The sequence below is a fragment of the Bos mutus genome, chromosome 15 (genome assembly GCF_027580195.1).
Source record: "Bos mutus isolate GX-2022 chromosome 15, NWIPB_WYAK_1.1, whole genome shotgun sequence".
In the NCBI taxonomy this organism is placed as follows: domain Eukaryota; kingdom Metazoa; phylum Chordata; class Mammalia; order Artiodactyla; family Bovidae; genus Bos; species Bos mutus.
This window is the reverse complement of record NC_091631.1, coordinates 18,495,352-18,514,614: the sequence shown is the minus strand read 5'-3', so window position 1 is coordinate 18,514,614 and position 19,263 is coordinate 18,495,352. Positions and strand designations below refer to the sequence as shown.

The 19,263-nt window shown below is 36.8% G+C and overlaps 2 protein-coding genes across 8 annotated transcripts in view; one reads left to right on the top strand and one right to left on the bottom strand.

Moving 5' to 3' along the window:
• The window catches only part of TCP11L1 (t-complex 11 like 1), a 41,244-nt gene extending 35,909 nt beyond the window's left edge, over window positions 1–5,335 (top strand). For 6 of the 7 annotated variants that reach the window (XM_070383587.1, XM_070383584.1, XM_070383585.1 and 3 more), the window contains one exon: window positions 4,036–5,335. In XM_070383587.1, coding sequence (XP_070239688.1) covers window positions 4,036–4,163 — 128 coding nt within the window. In that variant the 3' untranslated portion in view covers window positions 4,164–5,335. The remainder of the gene's footprint in view (window positions 1–4,035) is intronic. The other variant, XR_011467015.1, reaches the window with a different exon arrangement.
• The window catches only part of CSTF3 (cleavage stimulation factor subunit 3), a 67,424-nt gene continuing 49,289 nt past the window's right edge, over window positions 1,129–19,263 (bottom strand). The window contains exons 4-21 of the mRNA XM_005890880.2: window positions 19,147–19,179; window positions 18,450–18,547; window positions 17,470–17,536; window positions 17,352–17,386; window positions 17,142–17,268; window positions 15,540–15,617; window positions 13,911–14,073; window positions 11,727–11,836; window positions 11,222–11,338; window positions 10,886–10,960; window positions 9,392–9,535; window positions 8,923–9,025; window positions 6,883–6,952; window positions 5,400–5,595; window positions 3,174–3,327; window positions 2,360–2,454; window positions 2,157–2,217; window positions 1,129–1,651 (exon numbers count right to left, since the gene is read on the bottom strand). Coding sequence (XP_005890942.1) covers window positions 1,449–1,651; window positions 2,157–2,217; window positions 2,360–2,454; window positions 3,174–3,327; window positions 5,400–5,595; window positions 6,883–6,952; window positions 8,923–9,025; window positions 9,392–9,535; window positions 10,886–10,960; window positions 11,222–11,338; window positions 11,727–11,836; window positions 13,911–14,073; window positions 15,540–15,617; window positions 17,142–17,268; window positions 17,352–17,386; window positions 17,470–17,536; window positions 18,450–18,547; window positions 19,147–19,179 — 1,929 coding nt within the window. The 3' untranslated portion in view covers window positions 1,129–1,448. The remainder of the gene's footprint in view (window positions 1,652–2,156; window positions 2,218–2,359; window positions 2,455–3,173; window positions 3,328–5,399; window positions 5,596–6,882; window positions 6,953–8,922; window positions 9,026–9,391; window positions 9,536–10,885; window positions 10,961–11,221; window positions 11,339–11,726; window positions 11,837–13,910; window positions 14,074–15,539; window positions 15,618–17,141; window positions 17,269–17,351; window positions 17,387–17,469; window positions 17,537–18,449; window positions 18,548–19,146; window positions 19,180–19,263) is intronic.

Genomic DNA, 19,263 nt, shown 5'->3' with positions numbered 1-19,263 from the left:
TTAAAAAGAAAACCCACACAGCTTAAAAATGATACTTAACAAAATCTGAGGTAGAGCTGACTTTGTTTTAAGGAAATTTTACTCAGCTTTACTGGTAAAATACTGGAGACACACTTGTGATCAACTTCGGTAAGTATAACCTTGCTACATGTAAGTTTATATAAGAAACTGATAGAACTTTTCTTCATTTGTAGAAATATTTGAAGCTGAAATTTAATCACACTTGAATTCAAATTCTAAACTGTGTACCCAATATGTAAGATTGTCTTTTTATAGCCTTACTACTTTTCCTCTTGGTTTTTTTTTTTTGTCCTTATTTTTAGCCTTCATTCTGAATCACAATCCTCAGGGCTCAACTTGTTTTTGGTCTAGTTTTCTAAAAATGAGCCTAGAGGAGGTAATGCTCCTAACAAAGAGCAAAACAATTCTTCTGACTTATTTTTTAAGGATAAATTTTTGCTCACTGTAATCAGTTTTTGGTTGCTTGGCCACAGTTTTCTTTGATCGGTAAGAAGTGGATTTCTTCAGCGCGAAACACACTCCACACTCTGAGTGTGGACCGTTGCCGAGGGCTAGTGCAGCCAGCCAGTAGTTTTTCTTTAATGAACACTGAAATACATGTGAGAGCAAGACAGTGAGTGATTACAGGAATACCACACTTATTTCACTTTTAAGAGAGACGAAAGATAAAATATCGCAGTCTCCCTCAGATTTAATTCGGGGAAAATGCATTCATATTTGAGGATTTCTAAAATGTTTAATTTACCTCTTAAAAATGGATCCCTCATGTTTTCAAATAGTAGCAAAAAAGACCAGGAAAGGACAATAGTTGTATATATGGTAAATACAAGATGACTTGTATTGTTGACGTTTATTTGTAAACTGTGTTGGCTGAACAACATAAGCTGCTATTTAAGATGTGAACGAAAGCAGCAGCAGGAGACATGACTTTTTTTGAGATCCTTTTATTTTTTAAAGGATTGTTTTAAAATGTTAAACTACAAAACCGATTCCGTACATTCTGCCATAAATAAAACGAACAATAAGGCAGGACTCTACATAAGCAAACCAAAACAGCTGTTTTCAGAAAATGTGATAAAATGCTTTACAATCATAAGCCATCCAGTTTTTAAAATAAAACTGTTGAAAACCCACAAGTCTTCAAGTGGTACATACAAGACACCCTTGAAGCAGGAACAAAATGTGGTTCTGCCACTTAGTACTGTTCTCACACTTTTGAAAACCTAGTTCTGCTTAGAGCATAGGTCTATTCCAAATCCTAAAATTCATGTAGGTTGCTTGGTTGTTCTCGAGAACCATATGATAGAGGCACCAATGACAATACAACTTTGTTTCCAAGAACCTTGTAACAAAGCATTGTCTCTTTTAAACATATGACTTAGAGGCAAAAGGATAAGAGTTTTCTTGAGGCGGGTGCTACACCTGCCTCACCGGATTCGCTTCTGCTGCCTTGCCCTGTAAATGTCATGAACAGGGGGAACCACAGCTCCCTTTTCCTCGTCTTCATCTGAATCCTCGTTGGGCCTTTTGACAGCCTTCGTGAGCACTGCATTACTTTCCACTGGGCCGTTGCCTTCTACCGCTAGCTCTGGGGCTCCTCCAGTAATGATCCTCACAGCTTCTTCAACTGCTATTGAAGCAAAACAAAAGGACTATTGGAGGGTGTTTACAAGCATGCTACTGTGTCATTCACTTTGTTACACAGCAGAAACTAACACAACATTGTTAAGTACCTATAGCCCAATTAAAAAAAAAAAGTATGCTGTGAAGGAAAACATATGTACTACTTTGAATACTTTATCATTTTGTAGCGTCCTATTAGCAAATTCTGAGATAGTACTACTGACACTAAATAAAGACAAAAAACTACGGTTAAAATTAATAAAGTTTTCATAAGCAAAATCTGATAGTGCATGTTCACATGAAGAGAAAAGATAAGCTTTTTATGATATTTTTCTTAGCAGAATTAGAACATGAACTGGCCTCTCTGTACCAAAGAGGGTTTGGACCCCTGCGAGGTGTCACTGTACTGCTGCAAGGTGGCTAGCTGGTTTTGGAAGCTTCCATGGCGATCTCTCCTGTCTTGGAGACAATAATGTGAATTCCACTCTAAAAATGGAGCCTCAATCACTTACTATTTGGTATCTTGCATCTTCGGAAAATTTCCATTAGTTCGTCCACTTGTACAAAAGGACCCTATTTTGACACAAAGAAAACTTAATCCCCAATAATCTGACAAGTTAAAATAGCCCCACTTTGTATTTCCCAAAATAAAAAAATACATAATTACTATATTTACCCATAGAGCAAGTATCTGTCATGAAAATGGTGAACAAACCTGGAAACAAATAGGAGGAGGGAGAAGTTTCATTAAAACAACTGCTGCAGGTGGCACTGGGAACACTCCACCAGGGACAGGGTGCAAGCCCGGAGCTGTAAGGGAAAGGAACGGAGGAATGGGACGGAAGAATTTCTATACATGTAATAACTAGCACAAGTAATTTGTACATTAATTACTATGTACAAAGAGTCTATGTTGCTTAAAAACATCTTAAAATGTTGTTAGTGTTTTATATGTTTGACCAAACTCAAGTGGGTGAGACAGTGAAAGCAGTCTCAACCTCATGGCCACTGGGGGGCAGAAAGTAAACAAGAGACTGCGTAAGATGATCCAGAACCTGAGTTCGTCAGTTTTTGTCAAAGATCATGTCTAAGCCTCACAAGTCATTTTTTCAGCAAGCCCATTTAAAGTCAGTTATACAGTAACATATTTCATTGTAAGGGCCTTGTTCAAATAGAATTCAGAGACTACTACATATTAGTAACTATAAACAATACCAAATATCGCCAAAGTAAGTTTCCAGCTGTGCAGGTAACCTGTATGTAGCGGCGTTTCAGAAAACTCTCTTAAGGATCACTGCCAAATGCGTTACTGCAATCTGGATCAGTGAGGTTTTTTGTTTAAGACATTTTAAACTCATCTTGATTCAAAGATTATAGCCAAATCACTTGTCATTATTGACCCTGAGTCTAATTATTAACCTACAATGGAAAGGTCACATTAATTTGCCCCCTCCAACCCCCACACACCTCTGGATTTAAACCAACAAACAAACTGAGGGCTCAGTACTGGATCTAAAGTCATGGCTTACGTGCTAAATGTCGTGGCTGAAATGGAATCATCTGCTGAGTGTCTGGTTTAGGGTACTCTGGTTTTCTATCCACTTCATCTTTCAGAACAGGCACTATAGAAGGAGCTACAACTGGGTCTGGAATTATAGCTGCTAGCTTAGCACGGGAGACATCCTGAAAATGCAGAACAGAAGAATCCTAAACCTGAAAAAGGGACTTACAGAGTAGAACTGTGCAATTCTACACTCCTGAGGATACACTAAATAACTGGGTTAAAACCATAGCGAGAATGGAGAAAGAAAAGTGAGAATTTCCATGACAGTGAAGACTGACAAGTGTTAAGAGTCATTAGACTCAGTGCCACCAGGTGGGACATTTGTAGGATCCTTTTGTAGGTAATACATACCGGGTAGATGTATATACCTGGTAGGTAATAAATACCAGGTAGAGGTGGGGTAATCTGGAAGAAAATCTGCAGTTTTAGATATTTTCTGATATTTCCTTTCCACTAAAACCGAACATCATCCATCAGGTTCTCTAAGTGAAGAAGCTGATTAAGTAAGGTGCTCTTTCATGAAACCTAACAAAGCTTATCACCTACGTTAGTTCATAAGATTTTGCTAATGAAATGAAAAATTATTCCCAACATACTGTTACAGGGGAGAAGGAATGTTTGTTGAATAACCAGTTTGTCAATTTTTGCCGTTCATTCACTCTTTGAGGAGGTAGATAGGATCACCTCCATTTTACAGAAGGGACTAACGTTCAAAGAGAGGTTCTGCAGAGGTTCTGCTATCTCCAAGGTTATATGGCTAAGAAGCAGACAGAGGAGTTGACAGCACAGGCCTCTCTGACCTCACACCCATTCTGTCTTCTTTTCAGTGTCCCAGCAATGTCTGCCAGGGCTGAGAGCAACTCTGAGAGAGCCTCTTTTGCCAGCATCAAGGGATATAAGAGAATTTCATGTTCTCAAAACTTGCTCATATGCAGTTGGTGGCAAATCTAAATGAGAACACCCACTGAGAATTGCTTTTTTTCCTCTCTTTCCCACTCTCACTTATGTGCCACACACGAAAGCATAATGATCCTTCCCAAATACACAGAATATAAACAGAAATACAAGATGGAAAATTCATGAAGATATTTTCATTAACTTCCTTAATTTCCATTTTCAACTTGGCAAAGTTGAAACAGTCTAAAGATTCCACATAACAGTCTTAAAAATGCCTTTGGCTTTTCATTAAGAATTTGTTAAACCAGGAGCAGAATCCCCTCATCCCTGAGCAGTAACCCTAGTTCAGCATAGGAATATGGGGCTGGCACACAACTGGAGCTTCCATTAATGAAAAGGTCTGAAGTTTATTTTAATCTGGTTCAGACACAAGACCAGTGAGACTCTGGCTAAAAGAGGGCAGTGAGGAAATGAAGAATGATGGTGAGGAACATCCTAATGCTGGCTGGCTTAAGGAGACCAATCAATCCAGGACTCTTGTGGATACAGCTTCCCCTTGGATTTTCATCTGGTCTTTGTTCACCTGACACAGAAAAATCAAGCACCGATAGAGCAATGGTTTCTCACCAAGGGCTATTTCTAGGCTATTAATCTTTCCTTTTGGCCTGAATGAGTTCAGGTTCCAGGTCTGTTTTCTTAATGATGCAGTAGTCCAAATAGAGGAGTTCCATTCCTAGATAAGCTGTTGGGTTGAGCAAAAAGTTTGTTCCAGTTTTGTTCCAGAATTGGAACGAAATTTTTGGCCAATTAAATAATTTCCTAAAGGCGTCCACTGAAGGAGCCCTGTTTAAAGATACAAACACTTCAAAGAAATTTATGGATTTACCAAGCTATAAAGTTTCTTCATTATATCTACAACATATATAGCAGGAATTACATTTGGTTTAAGATCTCCTATCAAAACACACTCCTCAGTTTTAAGAACTGTTAGAGAAAAACTAACAAGTGACATTCAGATTGTCCACCTGCCCACAAAATGTAAGAAATAAGGCATTGACAATTTCAGGGAAAGAATGAAAGTTTGTTAAATCTCATTTTAATTCTCATTTTGTTCAGTACTGTTGATAATATTTCACAAACCCAAGGAAAATCCCTGAACTTTTTGTATTCTGCAAATCTATAATAAAACTAGACTAATTTCAATTTCAGAATCTACTTTAAAGTTTGTCCATGAACTCTTCTAAAACGTTGGGAAAGTACAGACATCACACACATCGTAAGCCCAAGTACATACCTTATACCCAAGTGCTTTTAGTTCACTTGCAGAGCAAGGATACAGATCCATGAACTTGTATCTGTCTACCAGTAAAGCTGTTTCTTTGCCTTCATACTCTTCTTTGAATGCTGTAAACCGTCTTTTCTCCACTTTGAGTATACTAGCTAGATCACCAATATTACTTTCAAAAGCTAGAAATCGGGCCCAGATTTCTCTGTAAGAAAATAAATATAATCAATACTTCACCATCCTGGGTTTGGGACTTAACAAAAATCTTCCAGTTCCCTTCCTCCCCCTTTTTTAAATTAAAAGAATCTATTTTTTTTTATTATAAAGATTTCTAAACTTCAAAACATAGAGTAGTATAATGAATACCTATATTCCATTACCTAGATTCAGTCGTCATTAATATTTTGCTATATTTGCTTCCCCAAATATTTGCTATATTTGTTTTCACTTAAGTATCTGAAAGTGAATTATAGTCATCATAACCTTTCTCCCTAAATACTTTCATATTTAAGGGTTTTTTGTTTTTTCTTATTTAGCCTACTTACTATCATTTGTGGTCAATGAGACATTTATCCTAGAGACAGTAAACCGACTCTAGGTGGGGAAGAGTTGAAAAGGAACCTAGATTTCCAATTACTCCTGAATGATATGACTTCACCATTTTGTAGTGGCATGAATTAAAATGTAGACTACATTCTTTGTGCAATGTATGAATAAAAATACATTTCAAAATCTAACATGATTGTTCTCTATTTTTTCCCAGTAATAGGGATCACTGGGGACAAATTAGTGCCTCACCACTGTTCTAACAGCCAAAATTAATTCTCTGAGACTCTACTTAAAATGTTACTAAGCACCTCTGTACTAAAGTAATACAGTGACTTCCTATTTTATGCTAGGTAGGGGACTATCGCAAAACTTCTATACTGGTAGACATTATTGCTACTCAACAAGAAAGTAAGAACTGGGAAAGTTAGGAAACCTGCCCAAGGTATAGCTGACTGAGTTGGAGTTTGAACCCAAGACTCCAAAGCCTTCCTGCTTTCACTGCACCACTAGACCATGTTGTTCCTCTGGTATAAGGGACAGAGTCAAAACCATAAATCAGGGATGGAACCTGTCAAACAAACTTTCATTTTGTAAGAGTCTTTGCTCTTGAAAAAGAGATACAAAAATTTCAGAACTCTGCCCTAATTTGTTCATATCAATTTATAGGGATATAGAGAAAGATATATTAAAATATTTAATAACAAATTGTTAAGGCATCTCTCAAAATAATCCTAGTCAGTATGCAAAAAAAAAATTTTTAACAAATCTTAAAACAGGTATGAAAATATTGCAGGCAGCCATTTGTAAATGAAACTTCAAAAGAGAAGGGAAATTTCTACTGAAACTTAAGACTCACAACAAGCAAACATTCATCCCATAGACTACAGTTCAAGTATTAAAGCTGCCATTAGAACCTGACCAGTAAGTTTTCACAATGGCTTACCCAGATTTCTCAGGAGGAAGACTTCCAGATGTTAAAACTCGTTCAAACAAAACTCGAGTATTATTGTCCTCTAGGATATTAAAGAAAATTTTAAATATTAAAAAAATTTAGTTCTATAATTTAACAAAGCATTATCTCATTGTATCCTCACAAAAATCTTACGCAGAGGGGTCTAAGTATTATCACAACCAGAATTTATATGTGAGGAAGCTTGAGGTTCAAAAAGATGAAGTAAATTGATTCAGCTCATTGTTAACTGAGTAATGGACCTGCAACTAGAAGCCAGACCACACTAAACAAAAGGTACTGAGTAGGTGGGTGGGGTGGTAGATGAACATGGATGATTTCAGAAGATAATAATGCTGACATTGGGCTTCCCTGGTGGCTCAGCAATAAAGAATCCACCTGCAATGCAGGAGATGTGGGTTCAATCCCTGGGTTGGGAAGATTTCCTGGAGAAGGAAATGGCAACCCACTCCAGTATTCTTGGCTGGAGAATTCCATGAACAGAGGAGCCTGGAGGGCTACAGTCCATGGACTCACAAAAGAGTCAGACACGACGAGGTGACTTAACAACAACAAAGCTGACATCAGATTCCATCCTCAATTTTACAGTAAAAAACATTATACACACTAGTAACTATTCTAAAAAATGAAGCAAAATAATATAAAACTGGTGAGGAACATTCATTTCATACAAGAAATTTCTTTTTAATTAAATGCTCCACTGACTTACTTTCTGGAGTTAAGTCCTCTTCCAGAGAGTAGAATCACTAAGTTGAAATACAAAGTCATGTTTTAAGTTTTATTCTTTTCTACTAAGCATCTGGTCCCATCACTTCATGGGGAATAGATGGGGAAACAGTGGAAACAGTGTCAGACTTTTATTTTTGGGGGCTCCAAAATCACTGCAGATGGTGATTGCAGCCATGAAATTAAAAGACGCTTACTCCTTGGAAGGAAAGTTATGACCAACCTAGATAGCATGTTGAAAAGCAGAGACACTACTTTGCCAACAAAGGTCCGTCTAGTCAAGGCTATGGTTTTTCCAGTGGTCATGTATGGATGTGAGAGTTGGACTGTGAAGAAAGCTGAGCGCCGAAGAATTGATGCTTTTGAACTGTGGTGTTGGAGAAGACTCTTGAGAGTCCCTTGGACTGCAAGGAGATCCAACCAGTCCATTCTAAAGGAGATCAGCCCTGGGATTTCTTTGGAAGGAATGAGGCTAAAGCTGAAACTCCAGTACTTTGGCCACCTCATGCGAAGAGTTGACTCATTGGAAAAGACTCTGATGCTGGGAGGGATTGGGGGCAAGAGGAAAAGGGGACGACAGAGGATGAGATGGCTGGATGGCATCACCGACTCGATGGACGTGAGTTTGAGTGAACTCTGGGAGATGGTGATGGACGGGGAGGCCTGGCATGCTGTGATTCATGGGGTCACAAAGAGTTGGACACGACTGAGCGACTGAACTTAACTGAACTATGTAGGTAGACAGAATGTTATATTTTTCTAAAATATTAAAATCATTAATATACACCTGTGATATCTAAGTTTAACATCTAATTATTTACATGACACATAATTTTTTATATTTCTTTCTTAAATCAGTTTTTATACCAGATCATTTTTAGTCAAGAAATTACATATCCTGGATTGTGGTGTGGTTAAGTTGACTAAGTGAGATACATACATACATATACGAATTCTCTAGTCTTGTGCCTGGTCTAAGGTAGGAACCCAATAAAGGATTGCCATTATTATTATTACAACAAAATAGAAAAATAAAGATAAAGATGCTCATAAACACAATGTTTCTTTTTGAAATCTCTTCCCCAGTAGCCTCAGGGCATTTTACTCTACTACTTGGGCATCTTTAAGTTTTCGTGGCTTGAGACTTGTGGCTTTATTCCTACTACTGTTGGGAATGTGCTGCAGAATTAAAGACCATTCTGCAGAGGGAAAAATTCCAGGAACATAATATCAAAGAATGACATTGATGGTTTAATATTAACCATTACAGATCTAGACTCTACTTACCATTGAGGTGAGAAAGATAGTCAATATAGGCCAGGACATATTCTGGAATGTCTCCATATTTCTTTAGCCCCAGCTCAAAAATCTTAAAGGCAACAGATTTGTCCTAGAAGTAAAGAAAGCAAAGTACTGATTTCCATCAGATAAGATACTCAAAGAATATTAAAACTAAATTTAAATATGACTAAGTACGTTAAGATTAAAATGGATATTAAAATCATGTAAAAACTGCAGCACTAAATACCATTCAGGGGATTTAGATTCAGAAATATGGAGTTTAATAAGGTATAAATTAGCAGGCAGAGGGGATATGAACAATGCTCCATGTAATTTTACACAGATACACTTAGGTCTCCTTTATGATACAGAAGAATTAAAGTTTAATAACAGAAACTAGGACTGCCTTTCTTTTAATTAATTTATCTCAGATAAAGGAAATTACTCTATCTTTGTATCTTATTTCAGGACTTGCCTTACTACAGTAATACTCCATGAGTGCTGCAGTGACATAGACATGGTGGCGGGTTCTGGTGTCTTCTCTTGCTTTTTTAAATATCATTCTTCCAGATTTGATCCCTTCAGCTCTTCTTGCGAATTTCATATATTGGATATATACCTATGCAAAAAAAGTATTTGTTTTCTATAGATTAGGTAGAATGTGATGCCTGTGGGATCTAATACAGGCTCACCATACTTCTATACTAACATGTTTTGCTGTATAAGAAAGCAATTTGAATACCTGAGAAATTGAAAAGTATCAATAAGATTATAGATATTGCAGTATTTAAATCCGTAAGCAATTTTTTTCTGGTATTAAAGATGCATGCAAATTAATTTTTTAAAGTTGAGATATAATTCACATAGCACAAAATTCACCCTTTAAATGTAAAATTCTGTGATTTTTAGTAGTCACAAGGTTTTATAATCATTACAATCATCTAATTCCAAACATGCTAATTAAACCCTAAGAAGGAATAAAAGTGAAAATACTAGAAAATACTAGAATTTCTTGATTTATTGCTTTAAAAACCCACTACTCTATTTTCTAAAGAACATATAATGTAACTTCATTGATAACTGAATCATTTTATACTTTGCACTAACAGAGTACCTAACACATAATGAATATGCAATATTTATTCGATGAACAAAGGTCTCTGGACTATACACAGGGTGACTGTTGAGTAGGCTCCTGACTGGCCCAGTTTTGATGATGCCAAACCTCGTTGCCCAGATGAATGAACTATGAGTTACTTGAGGAATGAAATTTAACTTATTTGTCATTATACTGCTGGAATCTAGCACAGTGTATAGCACAGATGCAGGCTGCTAAACGAATTTTAAAAAGATGACTAAATGCAAGCAGTGGAACCCCAAGGTAGACAAACAAAAAAGGAATGGATCTGTAGTTGACATGAGGCAGAGGGTCTAGAGCCCCATGCATTGGCCTGTCTACTTCTCCTCCAACTGAAAGAGTTCCACTGCACTTTTGCAAAAATAGTGGCTTTGAAAACCACTATTACAGAGTAGAATTCAGGATAAACTGAGTTCCTGTCTAACTGCTTCCCAGAATGTTGGTTTCTCTTGCCTCTATTTACTTAAAAAGAAATATTTATTAAGCAACAATTACATAGCATTCAAACTATGCTCACGAGGAAGGTGTTAGAAAAAGCCCCACTGTAGCTGTTTCATACTTCTGGACTTTAAAAAAAAATAGAGCAGAGAGTACCTCAGTAATTGTCAGGGACTGGGAGACAGGGAAGGGTTGTCAGATGAGGGAAATTCTGTGGGGTGATTTAAGTGTTTTATATTTTAATTGTGATGGTTGTCCCATGACTATGTTATTAGTCAAGATTCACAGAACTAACAATTCAACAAAACAGTAAATTTTACTTTATATAGATTAAAAAACTTTTTTATAAAAGCAGACTGCAAAGGTGGGAAAGAGATTTATAAAGTTACTTACCAAGGTGGGATCAATATCCTCAATTGCCAGAAGTCTGTTATATATACTGTGAACTTTCTCATACTTCATGCGACTCTAAGATGGTAGAGAAGAAGTGGATATAAATATATACTCATAAACAAGCAGGATTTGAGCTCTGAGGAATCCAGAGGCTGCATCCCACAAAGGCACCTGCTTTGAGCATAAATATATAATGAGCTAAGGACTAATAACGGTTCATTTTGCATTATCTTTGTCTTCAAAAAGAAACATGCCTGGCGAAGCAGCTAGGAAAAAAAATTCAGTGCTGCAGTAAAAAAATCCAATTATAAGAAAGTTCTAAATATTTTAACTTACCTCTTCATAATCTGCATATGCAAAATAAAGAAGCATATTCTTCTTTAATAAAGTGCTTATGGCTCTTTCATATATATTAGCAGCTTCATCACTAAATAATTTGGCATTATTCATATCCTAGGAGAGAAAAAAGAAAGCTCACTTACAGTAATTTTAAGGTAGCTGAAAGAGAATAAAGCACAGACTCATCATATGTATATACCTATGGACATACATGCATTTCTGGATTCTTAAAAAATTCCAAAGACTTCTTCCATTATTTCAACATAAAAAAGAATTATGTAAGTGCTCTAAGTGATTCATCACTTTAATGCATTAAAAAAGAGCCGCTATGTTTTAATTCTAAGCTAGTCTAATCACAGGGTCACTAAGATTCATAGTGACATAAGATTCAAGTTTCAATTCTTACACATTATTACCAAAATTCAGTGTTATACTTTTAGTAAATTATTGCTATATCAAAACCATGAAAAGACCAAAAAGGGGGGAAAAAATGAACACTCACCCCCTTCTCTGCTAACAGTTTGCTTGATTGCTCAAGGTACTGGGCAGCTTCATACCAAATATCAGGGTGATGGCCCAGCACCAGCAGGCACTGTTCATAAGCAAACATGACTAAGAGAAGACATTTGCAACATTTAATTAGAATAAACATTATTTATAAAACTGTCCATATAAGTATCACAACTAAATTTTCAGGCTAAGACAGGCCCCTCAATAATGAATGATAATTAGAAATAAAAAACTTTAGTGATTATTATCATCCACCCAAACCCATTCATTTACCATTTATTAAACTAATATTTATTGAGTACCAACTATATGCTGCTGCTGCTAAGTCACTTCAGTCATGTCTGACTCTGTGCTACCCCATAGACGGCAGCCCACCAGGCTCCACAGTCCCTGGGATTCTCCAGGTAAGAACACTGGAGTGGGTTGCCATTTCCTTCTCCAATGCATGAAAGTGAAAGTGAAGTCGCTCAGTCGTGTCGATCCTCAGCGACCCCATGGACTGCAGCCTTCCAGGCTCCTCCATCCATGGGATTTTCCAGGCAAGAGTACTGGAGTAGGGTGCCATCGCCTTCTCCGAACTATATGCTAAGGAATGTGAAAGACACTGTGAATATACCAGTGACTAAGACTTCCTATATTCAAGAAGTCTGCAATATTTTGGGAAGATTGATATTAAGAAAACAACTGTGAAAATAAGCACGATGAGGAAAGTACAGTGTAATCTTAACTTACAGCAGCAGGACTTAACATAGTTTAGAGACTTAAGAAAGGCTTCACTAAGGAACTGACATCTAAGCGAAACCTGAAGAAGGGATAGAATCTGGTCAGATGAGAGTGTAAGGAGAGGCAGGAAGGACAGGAGCAGATACAAAAATGGTGCAGGCAAAGGAAACAGTACTTGCTAGGTTAAGAGAACAAGGCAAGATTGCGGAGTCTTTTTAAGTTCCAAAGTCTCGTGCTAGCAGTGGCAGAGTAGTCTGTATAAGACTAACTCTCGTAGGGAAAAAAAAATCATCAACAATACAAACAGCAACAATTTGAAGGCACCAGAGAATGACCAAAAGAAAAAGAAATCAGAGAGGCCTGAGCACTAAAAAACTGGAATTTTTAAAAATTGTAGACATGTATTTAATATGCTATTCCCCTCAAATACACAGCCCTGTGTGTATAGTTCTGGGATAGCTAGAGCTCAAGTCAAATGCTGAAGTTTTACCAGCTTGAGGTAAGTGACATGGAGTTCTGGGTTAGAAAAGCAACCGGAAATTAAGGGGGAAAAATCCCCCAAAAGAGAACAACAGAAGGTGGAGGCTGAAAATCTGGACATAAATGCCCTCAAATTTTTAACTGACTCTAAAATAGACATCCACAGGAAAAAATACAAAGAGCCCGAGCAGAAATAAGAGCTGAAAGAGCTGGAGTGATATCTCATCAGCTGCCCACTGTAATGGAGACCATGTTTGGATTCTGACTCCCATCAGGTTAAGGGATTCTGAGTAAACACCTTGAACTTTCCATTGTCTTAAGAGTAAAGACTATATCCCAGGACTAAGAGATTTACCGTGAGATAAAGGCCACTAACACAGGCTCATCCTAACACTGTAAAACCAAGCCTCCACAAAGTCGAGATCTGCCAGTAATTTAACTCCCTGCTAAAATAAAACCCAACGTTCTTCAGAGGAAGATAACAGAATCTAGTCTTTACTATATATCATTTACATGTCCAGAAATTTTTTTTTAAATGTCCAGACTTCTGACAAAACAAAAAATGTGACCTACAGTCAAGAGGAAAAGAAATCAAACCCTCAATGGCAGACAAGGTTTTGTAACTATTTTAAATATATTCAAGGACAGAAAGAGAAAGATGGTAATGGCCATGGAATCTCAACAGAAAAAAGAAAACTGTAATACATATAAAAATTCCTAGAATGGAAATTTATGGAACTGAAAAGTAGAATATTTGAAATGAAGAATTCACCAAATGGGCTCACCAGCATACTGTATATGATAAAATAAAGGCCAGTGAACATGGAGACATCTATAGAAATTATTGAGTCTGAGAAACATAAGAGGAAAAAAGCCTGGGGATAAAAAAAAAACAGCCTTGGTAACCTATAGGATAATATCAAGTGGCCTAACATGCATATAATTGGAGTCTCAGGAGACCTAATCTTGTTACCTCTTTTAGTTATCAGGGTCTGATCTTCTGTGCGTAGAGGGTTGCTCTTTTCCCACTGGATGTACTTCTTCCACATATCCACCTGCTGAGCTTCCTGAGGAGTATTCTGAGGAGGCACTGACGGAGCATTGCGGTCCAAACCTTTCATTACTGTCTCATATTCCTAGACAATAAGCATTTAGAATTCTGTGGTAAGCTGAAGAACAACTCATATATGGAATGGAGTTGATCAGTTTGGAATATTTTGTTCAAAATGCCTTTCCCCTCCCCAAATACTACTTTGTTCAGTTCAGTTCAGTCGCTCAGTCGTGGCCAACTCTTTGTGACCCCATCAATCGCAGCACGCCAGGCCTCCCTGTCCATCACCAACTCCCGGAGTTCACCCAAACTCATGAGCATCGAGTCGGTGATGCCATCCAGCCATCTCATCCTTTGTCGTCCCCTTCTCCTCCTGCCCCCAATCCCTCCCAGCATCATTGACTTTTCTAATGAGTCAACTCTTCGCATGAGGTGGCCAAAGTATTGAGTTCAGGTTTAGCATCAGTCCTTCCAAAGAATACCCAGGGCCGATCTCCTTTAGAATGGACTGGTTGGATCTCCTTGCAGTCCAAGGGACTCTCAAGAGTCTTCTCCAACACCACAGTTCAAAAGCATCAATTCTTCGGCGCTCAGCTTTCTTCACAGTCCAACTCTCACATCCATACATGACCACAGGAAAAACCATAGCCTTGATTAGACGGACCTTTGTTGGCAAAGTAGTGTCTCTGCTTTTGAATATGCTATCTAGGTTGGTCATAACTTTCCTTCCAAGGAGTAAGCGTCTTTTAATTTCATGGCTGAAATCACCATCTGCAGTGATTTTGGAGCCCCAAAAAATAAAGTCTGACACTGTTTCCACTGTTTCCCCATCTATTTCCCATGAAGTGATGGGACCAGATGCCATGATCTTAGTTACTACTTTGTTAATATAAGCTAAAAACTATTTAAGAGCAGGGAGAAAGATAAAGATTAATTACCCAAGAACAGGTTCCCAGGACAAGGTGAACAGAACAGCCCTGGGCCCTCTCTGTAGGTGATACAGAAAGTCATTCTCAGGACAGAGAGGTTGACAGATCAACATGACTAATGATCTGGTGGCATCATTATTGCCATCTCTGGAGAAACTTTAAAACTTCAATAGTTCATAGTATTAGGCTATTTTCCCTAACTTCTAACAGTTTCACTGAGGGGAAAGGAATGTACTCAAGACAAAACTCTGTCCCTGAGAGCAATGTCATTAGACCAGACAGTAGTACAGTATTCAGATATGTATGAGCAGATAGGAGGGATGGATAACAACTACTTGATTAATTCTATGTAGAACTTTGTCTCTATAACCTCTGTTTCTCTCTTTTAAAAAATAATTTCTTCCAAACTTGATTTATTCTATTTTATCCTTTCACAAGTCCGTAAAGAGGTATTTCACTTTAAATATCAAATACATCATCTGTTCAGACAATGTAATTAACTGTTATTAGTGAAGATTGCCAATGATTGAACATATTGAGTGATACCAGATGGGAAAAGCCCCTGTGTAAATAACATACTCATAACAAACATTATAGTAAGCGGCCTGATGGAATTCCATACCTTTGCTACCCGCCTAGCATTCATGTAATCTCTACTCCGATCTTCAATCATTTTTTTAGCTAAATGAATATTGATACCCTAAGAGAAAAGAAAGAAAATGTACATTATTTAAAAGTTAAATATATTTTAATATTAGGATAATATGGTTTATTTGTTTGCTAAGTAACTTTCAATTATTTATTTTGAGAGGTTTTTTGGTTAGTAAAATAAAGGTTTGATCACTTTATATGCTTAAGAAAACAAGGAGGACCTGCCTATATGTTATGAGAATGGCAGTAAACTTCAAAGATAGGGAATGATTTGGAAAGGGTCAATTATTTCACATAAAATTTTACTAATAAAGAATGATGTACAGATTCAGCTGGGTGAATAGCCATAGCTTAGTTCTAAAAGCCTTTTTCTAACTAGGTCTGCATAACTTCATTCATGCCTAGTAGTTCTCAAAGAGTAGTCCAAAGATTCCTGTTCCCCAAGATCTTTCTGAGGGTCCATAAGATCAAAACAATTTTCATATATCACTGAGACATGATTTGCTCCTTTCACAAATATACAGTGGAGTTTTTCAGAAGTTATATTGACATTCAATATGATACCAGATAGAATGTAGAAGCAGATATGAAAATCTGTCCTCAGTGCTAGATACCAGAGAGATTTGCAAAAATATGAAATAATGCCACATTTCTCAGAGTTTTTTCTTATTTTGGGAAATACAAGTTTAATACTACTTATGTTAAAAATATAAGGAGTCTATAACTATAAACTTTAAATGAATTAATAAATATCTTGAAATTTTCTCAGCTTTAATTCCAACATAAGTATTCATAGGTAAAAGCCACATTGAATTTAAAAGTTCTTTGGGGGCTTCCTAGGTGGCTCAATAGTGAAGAATCTGCCTCACAATGGAGACACTGGTTCGATTCCTGATCCGGGAAGAACCCACATTCCTCAAAGCAATTAAACCCGTGCGCTACAACTATTAACCCTGTGCTCCAGAGCTGGGGAGCTGCAACTTCTGAGCCCACCCGCCCTTGAGCCTGCACTCTGCCACGAGAGAAGTCACTGCAATGAGAAGCCTGAGCGTAGCCTCTGCTTGCTGCAACTAGAGAAAAGCCTGTGCAGGAACAAAGACACAGCACAGCCAAAAATTAATCAATAAAATACTAATAAATCACTTCCTATGAAACAAAGATGTTGGACCACAGTCCCACATCTCACAATTGCAAGGCAATAATCACATCACTGTAACTAGGTGACAGGTGCACTGCAACTCATCCCGACACTGGAAAAGGAACTCCAAAAGGAACTCTTTCATAAGAGCCAGTGGCAACAGGTATGTGTATGACTGTGTGGGTGTAGTTTAGCACTGAATAAAAATGGTTTTGTAAGAATTATAATTCTCCTACAGTATTCTCTAAAAAATAACTCAACAGTAATATGAGAGTCTCAAAACATGAGGAATGGTCCTTTCATTACAATCAACATGAAAACAAATGTATGCAGCACTGATATCCAGGTACCTAACGTTAGAAAGGCTACAAACCCACAACGCATGGAAATTAAAATCACTTTGTCATAATAATAAACTACTCTCTCCTAATTTACCTCTTCATACTTGTTATAGTCTCTCCACAGCTGTTCAATGTTGATCATTGGATTAACACAACCTCGTTGATAAACTCTTCGAACAGCTGTTATTCTCTGATTTTCTGCATAAGATCCAACAGCTTCCCTGGTATTGGATGAGAAATGCCATCAATTATATTGTAGCTAAATCAGTGTTCACACAGAAAATAAAACTATGTAAATACTTACACGCCTTTTAAGAAGTTGATGTAATCCACCCAAATCTAAGAAATAAAAGAAAATGTTAGTATTTTTCTTACTAGTTTCAAATTTATTAAGTGTATGTATTAGAAAATTTTAACTCTACCTGGTAAGACATAATTTCCATTCCAATTTTATCCAGTGCAAAGTCATATGCTTGAGCCATCTTTTCTCTGAAATAAATGTGAAAGATACATTTTAATAACAGAAAAACCATTATTAAAATGTATCTATAACTAAAACATAATCATAACTTCCGTTCAAAGGATCAGAACATTTAAATCTTTTATAAAAACAAAATGAATGACATCTTTGCAAGTATACAGTGTTCTTTTGTGTTTAGCTTGTTAATGTCATTAATTTATATACTTTGTTTCTTTTACCTACTACTTGTAAGCTTATCAAAGATAGGGGCCATGTTTTATATAATTTTATAACCTTCAAACTGACTCTTATATGTAGAGATTCAAATGGGGAAATATCTGATTCATTGATTAAGAAGGTAAGTTATGGCTGAAGATCTATTATCTCTGAAGTAAAATTTAGGGAGAAAGAACTTGTTCAATATAAGACTAAGGAAGAAAAGAAAACAAAGAATTCTGGTTCTAGAAATAATCTGCCTATTTGTTACATACAAAAAGAGCATCTGAGAAGGTCCATTATTTATAGTCAACAAAGATAGATAAGTGAGGGTGCGTCCTAGTGAGGAGGTCAATTACACAATACCACTGTCAAAGGTGCCTTCGAATAGTTAAAAAGCACATCACAAATGTAACCTGCCAAGAGTGCTGCCAGGACAAGAAGCAGCCTTTTATTAAGTTGACAACAAGCCTCTGAACAAAATGATCTGGAGCTGCGAAAGTAGTGTTTCAATATAGAAGAGGGGCTTGGATGATTCAACTCTCCAGAATAAATCTAATGCCAGTGATTTTCTTTAAAGCGGTTTTCCCCATGTTTTACTAACTTCTCAGAGAATCCTGATTTTTCAAATCCTTAAATTTCTTCATCCTCTGGAGTTAAGAGTTGCGAGAGGAGATGACTAAATTAGGACATGACTTGCATCCTTAAGATCCTGATTTAACTTACTTGTAACTTGGTAGTTTACCCTTGGTTTCTCGGACATATGAAAGATAACACTTCCATAAATCAATGTGCAAAACCTTCATAAGGCATCTCTGAAATAGCTGTAAATACAGTAAAATATGAGAATCCATAGTTAAATAAATTTCCTATGTACACAGTTGAAATGAAACATTAAAGAAACAAATTCAGCTCCTTTCATGAATTTAGCTTCTTACAAATAAATGACAAATAACAACTCCGTCTATTTTGTTTAATCAAAATCATTCTCATAATTTTGGTCAGGAGAATATAATTACTTTCCTTTCCAAAATTTTATTATGAACATTTTCAAGCACACGAATGGGCTGAATAAGTACAATGAACTCCTATATAATCACTTTGTTGTTATGTTGCTAAGTCAAGTCCAGCTCCATGGCCTGTAGCCTGCCAGGCTCCTCTGTTTATGGGATTTCCCAATCAAGATTTCTGGAGTGGGCTGCCATTTCCTTCTCCAGGAGATCGTCCCGACACAGGGACTGAACTTGCATCTCTTCCACCTCCTGCACTGGCAGGCAGATTCTTTACCACTGAGCCACCTGGGAAGCTCATATAATCACTAGCTAGATTCAGTAATTATTAACATTTTACTATTTGCCTCACAAATGTTAAGTCCTAAGTTAAACTTCAGCATAAAATTCAAAGTGTATTTAAGAGGACTCACCTTTTCTACCTTGTCATAATTTTTAGCTTTAATCTGCAGAGAAACAGAAGAAAAAAAAATAGAATTAACACTATTCTTTTTAGAGTATTAAAACACTATCTCTGAGTGTTTTGATTA